The sequence below is a fragment of the Pelophylax lessonae genome (genome assembly GCF_965119305.1).
Source record: "Pelophylax lessonae genome assembly, chromosome: 11".
NCBI lineage: Eukaryota > Metazoa > Chordata > Amphibia > Anura > Ranidae > Pelophylax > Pelophylax lessonae.
The window spans coordinates 22559293-22567474 of record NC_138778.1 but is presented as its reverse complement, the minus strand read 5'-3'; the positions used below and the strand labels follow the sequence as shown (position 1 = coordinate 22567474).

At 53.3% G+C, this 8182-nt stretch overlaps 1 protein-coding gene across 2 annotated transcripts in view; it reads left to right on the top strand.

Moving 5' to 3' along the window:
* Positions 1-8182, top strand: part of MAP2K6 (mitogen-activated protein kinase kinase 6) — a 94084-nt gene that overhangs the window by 63670 nt on the left and 22232 nt on the right. For both annotated transcript variants that reach the window (XM_082272526.1, XM_082272525.1), the window contains 3 exons: positions 182-233; positions 6095-6222; positions 8087-8164. In XM_082272526.1, coding sequence (XP_082128652.1) covers positions 182-233; positions 6095-6222; positions 8087-8164 — 258 coding nt within the window. The remainder of the gene's footprint in view (positions 1-181; positions 234-6094; positions 6223-8086; positions 8165-8182) is intronic.

Below are 8182 nucleotides of genomic sequence, written 5' to 3'. Positions count from 1 at the left end.
GGCCCCGCCTCCTCTTCGACAGTTTTCCTATTGGTCATTTATATTTGGCTGAATTCCTTATTGAAACTCTGGAAGCCCTAAAGACGGGACGGGGCAAGCTCTTCATTGATGTCAATATGAACATTTTGGTGCTCATATTCTGTAAGTTGTCTTCTAATTATTTTTTATTTTTTTCTCCCAGATTGTTAGAGCATTAGAACATCTACATAGTAAACTCTCCGTCATTCATAGAGGTAAGTGTCTTCCTCCACCACCACACAAGTGTTCACCGGTCTGCACACCTGCTGTGCCCATAATGAGGGGTTCCCACCTTCCCTGTGCTGAGTTCCTGGGTCTGTACATCTGCTGTGCCCATTATGAGGGGTTCCCACCATCCCTGTGCTGAGTTCCCGGGTCTGTACATCTGCTGTGCCCATTATGAGGAGTTCCCACCATCCCTGTGCTGAGTTCCTGGGTCTGTACATCTGCTGTGCCCATTATGAGGGGTTCCCACCATCCCTGTGCTGAGTTCCCAGGTCTGTACATCTGCTGTGCCCATTATGAGGAGTTCCCACCATCCCTGTGCTGAGTTCCCAGGTCTGTACATCTGCTGTGCCCATTATGAGGAGTTCCCACCATCCCTGTGCTGAGTTCCTGGGTCTGTACATCTGCTGTGCCCATTATGAGGGGTTACCACCATCCCTGTGCCGAGTTCCTGGGTCTGTACACCTGCTGTGCCCATTATGAGGGGTTCCACCATCCCTGTGCTGAGTTCCTGGGTCTGTACACCTGCTGTGTCCATTATGAGTAGTTCCACCATCCCTTTGCTGACTTCCCGGGTCTGCACACCTGCTGTGCCCATTATGAGGGGTTCCCACCTAACTGTGCTGAGTTCCTGTTAGAGCTACCCCCTTTCCTCTCATCCCTTCTTGATTAGTTGGGAAGTATTAAGAGGCAGCAGGAGAGGTGCAGGAAGCACAGAATGAATTAGGCAGAAGCCGGGAGATCTTGCACTACAGCTTTCTCACCAGGAAGGAGAGCAGGGCAGTAATGACGTCCTATTCCTGGTGTGTGAGTAGAGAGAGGTAGTAGTCAAAGGCAGCAGTGCCATAGATGATCTCGCGCTGCAAATAAACAACTATGAGGCTCAATGCGCAAAAAATGCCATTTCTCTTTCTTTCATTGATGGACATAGCTTCTGTCATTCTTGACCATTGGGTTATGCTGCCCCCTACAGGAGTAGGACACTAGGCAAAAAAAACTTTTGGCAACACCCATGGACAGTCCCAGGGGGGTATACTCCCTCTCCCTGCTTTAGTCGCTCAGTTTTTTTTTTTTTTCTGCCTAGTCAGGAGTAAGGACCTAGTTCCTTGCTGGCATTTTTGGTTCTGGCAACATTTTTTACATGGATCTCACAGGAAAAATCCAGGAGGAAAAAATGTACTATCAACTGCCGGACTGCGTGACGGGCTGGATAATCTAGATCCAGTGGTCACCCCAGTCTGGCCAGCGGGCGCGCGCAGGCCTCAGCCCTGCGCTAGGTCGGCCGTGACATAGCCCAACTGGACAGGGGCTTGCCACCTGTAGGGTTTTGGGGTGGACGCGGGCCTGTCCCTGGGATGGTTAGACCCCCGGGTTCCCCTCCTTCCCCTTAGCCCCCTTCCCCATAACCACCCTCCACCTATACTGGGGTTGTATGGTGGTTTGGCTACCACTTTGGGCTGGTGGATGCATTGATTGTCTGTGTGTGTGAGACTTTAAAAATGGAGGACGCAGCTGAAGCTGCAGTGGAAGCACCAGTTCCCTTGGGCACTCGCAAGCCGTCTAGAGCGACAAAGGTGTTTGTTTCCTTCCTATTTTGACAGATTTGTCGCAAAAGAGTGAGAATGTCCAAAATGTCCCTTTGTGGTCCCTAAGTGATTCGCAATGAGGTACCATTTTGAAGAGTCCGGTGGTGGATCCCCCAGTTTCCAGGTTGAGTAGGCAACCATCATTCTGGTAGAAGAATCGCCGGCTTTTAAGAATCCGGCTGACAAAGGCGGAGGCTGTGGCGCACAGTATGTTCACTGTGGCCGGCTCGGCACTCAGCCTGGTATTGACCATTGCCCTGGTGTCACAAAATCTGACCGAGTGGGCTAAGCTTTTATGCCGTGACCTGGAGGGTGAGCAGCTTCCCACTGCCTTTTCTGAGCTGGCGGGCAAGTTGGTGCAGGGGCCGCAATTTATCTGTGATGCCTCTTTGGATGCTGCTCCCCTGATTTCTAGACTGTCTGTATCGGAAGTGGTCCCTAGGCCTGTTTTGTGGCTCAAATGTTGGTCAGGGTAAGAATAAGGAACCTCATCGCAGACGTGGCCCATCTTTCTTGGCTCACAGGTAGTTTTTCTGCCCCACAGGATCGACTGGCAAGGGCTCTAAACCTTTCAAGGCCTCTTCAGGAGGATCCCTGCAAACTTGGTCTGGCAAGTCTAAAGTGGGTTTCTCCAGACCCGCAGACAAGGCTTCTTCTGCATAAAGGTGCGCCCTCACCTGTGCCTGTGGTGGGGGGCCGTCTTCGCTGGTTTCCGGACCTGTAGATCTCCTTGGTGCAAGACAAGTGGGTCAACGAAGTGATATGGTCCGGCTACAAGATAGTTTTGTTCTTACCCTCCAGAGAGGTTCTATCCTTCCAATGTGTGTCTGTCCCTGGACTGATTGCAAGCCCTCTTCGGGGCGGTGAAAGACCGGTTACTTCAATTGTTCTGGTTCCAACTACGAAACGTTTTCAGGGGTTTTATTCAAACCTGTTCACAGTCCCGAAGAAAGAAGAAAGGGTGCGTCCAGTTCTGGATCTCAAGACCCTGAACTGCTTTATGCGGGTACAGGGGTTCAGAATGGAGTCTGTTCGCACGGTGGTGGCATCCTTGCATCAGGGGGATTTCCTTGCCTCCAGCGACATCAAGGATGCTTACTTACACATTCCAATATGTGTCACCAACACTTCCTCTGCTTTGCCGTGGTAGAGGAGCATTATCAGTTTTTGGCGTTACCCTTTGGCCTCGCCTCTGCTCCTCGGGTCTTCACAAAGGTGTTGGCTCTGGTGCTGGCATTGTTACGTCAGCGAGGAATCGCAGTGCTGGGCTACCTGGATGACCAGTAATCTCCTACTGCTCTGATGCACAATGTGGACATTACTATATGTACTCTGAGGGAGTTCGGCTGGCTCCTGAATTTTCAGAAGTCTGCCCCGGTTCCTTCCACGAAACTGGATTATCTGGGTCTTACTCTGGACTCTAGCCAGAGTGTTCCTTCCTCTGGACAAACTCCAGAAGTTGCATGCTGCGATTCATCTCTTGCTGTCCAGCAGGTGGTTGTCCCTCTAGACTTGCATAAGGGTGCAAGGCCTGATGGTTTCAACCTTCGAGGTGGTCCTGTTTGCACAGTTCCATTCGAGGTCCCTGCAAAGGGAAATCTTGGCCAAACTGGACAAGTGTCCGAAGTCTCTGGACAATCAGATCCGGCTGAGCTGAAAAACAAGAGTCTCTGATCTTGTGGCTTCGCTCTCCATCTCTTCGTCAGGGCAAATCTTTTCGCCCCCTGTATTGGACAGTGGTCACCATGGATGCCAGTCTGTCCTGCCGGGGAGGTGTCCAGGGTCGGCACTCCGCTCAGGAAGTTTGGACACTGGAAGAGTCCAGACTCCCGATCAATGTCCTGGAACTCTGCGCTATCAGGCTGTGCCTGAATCACTAGACGGATCGCCTTCAGGGGTGTCTGGTGCGAATCAAATCAGACAATGCCATGGCCGTGGCTTAGGTCAATCACCAGGGTGGAACAAATGTATTGCCAGCTCTGGAGGTAGCTGGCATTCTTCGGTGGGCAGAACATTTTGTTCTCGCCCTCTCCGCCATACACATTCCAGGGGTGGAAAATTGTCAGGTGGATTATCTCAATCGGCAAGTGTTGGACCAAGGGGGGAGTGGTCCATTTATCCCGAGGTGTTTCATCCGGTGGGGCACACCCGAGGTGAATCTGTTGGTGTCTCGGCTCAACAGGAAGGTGCACAGGTTTGTCGCATGGTTACGGGATCCACTAGCAGACGCCATAAACGCACTGGTGGCCCCCTGGGGTCAGTATCGTCTGACTTGCGCCTTCCCTCCTCTTAAGCTTCTGCCGAGACTCTTGTGCAGGATTAAGGCAGAAGGAATTTCGGTTATTCTAGTGGCCCCTGAATAGCCTCGCCCATCTTGGTACACTGACCTGGTGCAACTAGTTGCCAACGCCCCTTGGAGACTTCTCTCAGGGAGGATCTGCTGTCCCAAGGACCAATCTTCCATCCTGCTTTACAGTTGCTGGCTTTGACGGCTTGGCTGTTGAAAGCCAGGTGCTGAAGGATAGAGGTTTGTCTGGGTTCATTCCCACACTACTGAAGGCTAGGATGTCTACTTTTAGGAAGATCTACAATCTTATGTGGAAAGTTTACCTTTCGTGGTGTGAGTTGCTTGCTGTTCACCCTCACTCTTTTTCGGTGGCTCGGGTCTTGTCCTTCCTTCCTCGGTTGAGCAGAAATTGGCCTTGAGTACCTTTTAAGGGTCAGGTATCGGCCTTGGCGGTCGTCTTCTTTTAATGACCCTTGGCCACGCACTCCCTGGTGCGTACTTTTATTCAGGTGGTTCGACAGTTTACTCCCACCGGTTTGGTCTCCACTACCGCCTTGGGATTTTTAACTTGGCGCTTTCAGCTGTACAGAAGCCTCCCTTTAAAAATATTCGGGAGATTCCCCTACTTATGCTATCCCAAAAGATGGTCTTTTTGGTGGCTATCATCTCTGTGTGTAGAGTGTCGGAAATGGCGGCGTGGTCTTGTCGTTCCCCTTAGTTGGTGGTCCACAAAGATAAGGTGCTTCTTTGCCCCTGTCTGTCGTTCCTTCCAAAGGTGGTCTCAGATTTTCATCTCAATGAGGACATTGTGTTGCCTTCTGTGTCCGAGGCCAAAACATCCTAAGGAAATTGCGTTGCATTCCCTGGATGTGGTTAAGGCTATTCGGGTGTACCTAGCAGCCATGGAGTCTTTTAGAAAGTCACTCCTTTTTTGTGCTTACGGATGGGCCTCAAAGGATTATCTTCTGCGACCATTTCTAGATGGATCAGACAGATGGTGACTCAGGCCTATTCGATTAAGGGTCAGGTTCCTCCTTTCCCTGTGAAAGCACACTCTACGCGGACGCTCAGTGCTTCAAGCGCGTTTCGTCATCAGGCGTCAGTAACGCAGGTGTGAAAGGCAGCTACTTGGTCGTCAGTGTACGCTTTCACAACATTTTGGAAAGTGGATGTGTTGGCATCTGAAGGTGCCTCTTTTGGTCACAAGGTTTTGAGGGCTGCTGTTTAGGGCTTGTTCCCTCTTTGGGGGTGTAATGTTTTTCAGGTGAGCTCCAGTTGCTGTGGTTGAGCTCCTGTTACCTGGTTGGCTACTGTTTAGCCTTGGGAATTTTTTTTGTGGTTCCCACCCCTCACGTTTGACACTGCTTTGGGACGTCCCAATGGTCAAGATCATCAGGAGCGGTGTCCGTCAATGAACGAAAGGAAAAGTGTGACTTAGCGTAAAATCCTGTGATGTTCTTTGACGGACACAGCACCCACCCCTCTGTGGAGTTGTATTACTTCTGACCCTGCTTGTAACAAAACTGAGTACATATAACAGAGAGGGGGGAGTATACCTTGGGATTGCCCATGGGTGTAGTTGTTTTTTCTGCCAAGTGTCTCACTCCTGTAGGGAGCAGTATAACCCAATGGTCAAGAAGATCAGCAGCTGTGTCTGTCTGAACATCAGAGAAATGATTTTACAGTAAGTTAAAAATCACATTTTATTGGGAGGAGTTTCGATACATTTTTTCGGGGTGCTGCTGAAGCAAAATTAGCGTTATTTAAACCCTCATCCAAATTCAAGTTCTCTTTAAGTGCCCAATTCTTTAGGAATTCTGGTTTCCCCTGTGGTTGGATCTGCTGGCCCCCATGTAAGTGCAGTACACAGCGCCATTTCCTCATACCCGAGTACTAGCAGAGATGAGCAGCATGTATATTGTTACCTCCTTCGTTCGTCCTGCAGCTCAGTCATCTGAACGGTCTTTTTTATTTTCAGATGTAAAACCTTCCAATGTGCTGATTAACAAGCAGGGCCAGGTGAAGATGTGCGACTTCGGGATCAGCGGATATTTAGTCGATTCTGTAGCCAAAACAATGGACGCCGGCTGCAAACCATACATGGCGGTAAGTGCGATAAATAGTGGGGGGGGGGCTCTACTTGGTAGCCTTGAAGTGAAGGGTATAAAATAATGGGGGCGTGGGGTGGGCAGGAGCGAGGGTGGGAACACAGCAGGTATTGCCCCGCTTGCTCTCTCTCTGTGCGCCCCGCTTGCTCTCTCTCTGTGCGCCCTGCTTGCTCTCTCTCTGTGCGCCCTGCTTGCTCTCTCTCTGTGCGCCCTGCTTGCTCTCTCTCTGTGCGCCCCGCTTGCTCTCTCTCTGTGCGCCCCGCTTGCTCTCTCTCTGTGCGCCCCGCTTTCTCTCTCTCTGTGCGCCCCGCTTGCGCTCTCTCTGTGCGCCCCGCTTGCGCTCTCTCTCTCTGTGCGCCCCGCTTGCGCTCTCTCTCTGTGCGCCCCGCTTGCGCTCTCTCTCTCTGTGCGCCCCGCTTGCGCTCTCTCTCTCTGTGCGCCCCGCTTGCGCTCTCTCTCTGTGCGCCCCGCTTGCGCTCTCTCTCTGTGCGCACCGCTTGCGCTCTCTCTCTGTGCGCCCCGCTTGCGCTCTCTCTCTGTGCGCCCCGCTTGCGCTCTCTCTGTGCGCCCCGCTTGCGCTCTCTCTGTGCGCCCCGCTTGCGCTCTCTCTCTGTGCGCCCCGCTTGCGCTCTCTCTCTGTGCGCCCCGCTTGCGCTCTCTCTCTGTGCGCCCCGCTTGCGCTCTCTCTCTGTGCGCCCCGCTTGCGCTCTCTCTCTGTGCGCCCCGCTTGCGCTCTCTCTCTGTGCGCCCCGCTTGCGCTCTCTCTCTCTGTGCGCCCCGCTTGCGCTCTCTCTCTCTGTGCGCCCCGCTTGCGCTCTCTCTCTCTGTGCGCCCCGCTTGCGCTCTCTCTCTCTGTGCGCCCCGCTTGCGCTCTCTCTCTCTGTGCGCCCCGCTTGCGCTCTCTCTCTCTGTGCGCCCCGCTTGCGCTCTCTCTCTCTGTGCGCCCCGCTTGCGCTCTCTCTGTGCGCCCCGCTTGCGCTCTCTCTGTGCGCCCCGCTTGCGCTCTCTCTCTCTGTGCGCCCCGCTTGCGCTCTCTCTCTCTGTGCGCCCCGCTTGCGCTCTCTCTCTGTGTGCGCCCCGCTTGCGCTCTCTCTCTGTGTGCGCCCCGCTTGCGCTCTCTCTCTGTGTGCGCCCCGCTTGCGCTCTCTCTCTGTGTGCGCCCCGCTTGCGCTCTCTCTCTGTGTGCGCCCCGCTTGCGCTCTCTCTCTGTGTGCGCCCCGCTTGCTCTCTCTCTGTGTGCGCCCCGCTTGCTCTCTCTCTCTCTGTGCGCCCCGCTTACTCTCTCTCTCTGTGTGCGCCCCGCTTGCGCTCTCTCTCTGTGTGCGCCCCGCTTGCGCTCTCTCTCTGTGTGCGCCCCGCTTGCGCTCTCTCTCTGTGTGCGCCCCGCTTGCGCTCTCTCTCTGTGTGCGCCCTGCTTGCGCTCTCTCTCTGTGTGCGCCCTGCTTGCGCTCTCTCTCTGTGTGCGCCCCGCTTGCGCTCTCTCTCTGTGTGCGCCCCGCTTGCGCTCTCTCTCTGTGTGCGCCCCGCTTGCGCTCTCTCTCTCTGTGTGCGCCCCGCTTGCGCTCTCTCTCTCTCTGTGCGCCCCGCTTGCGCTCTCTCTCTCTCTGTGCCCCGCTTGCGCTCTCTCTCTCTCTGTGCCCCGCTTGCGCTCTCTCTCTCTCTCTCTCTGTGCGCCCCGCTTGCGCTCTCTCTCTCTGTGCGCCCCGCGTGCCCGCTCTGTCCAGTTGATCTTCATGAATTATTGGATTTACATTAAACAAGTTAAAGCTTTCATGAGATTTTAGTGGATCAGTTTATCTTTTGTTCTTTTTCCCATTTTGAATTAATTAATTGGGTCTTTCTCCTTCCTTCTTCCTTTGCAGCCAGAAAGGATAAACCCAGAACTGAACCAGAAAGGATACAGTGTAAAGTCTGATATTTGGAGCCTTGGAATCACTATGGTATGATATTGGAGAATG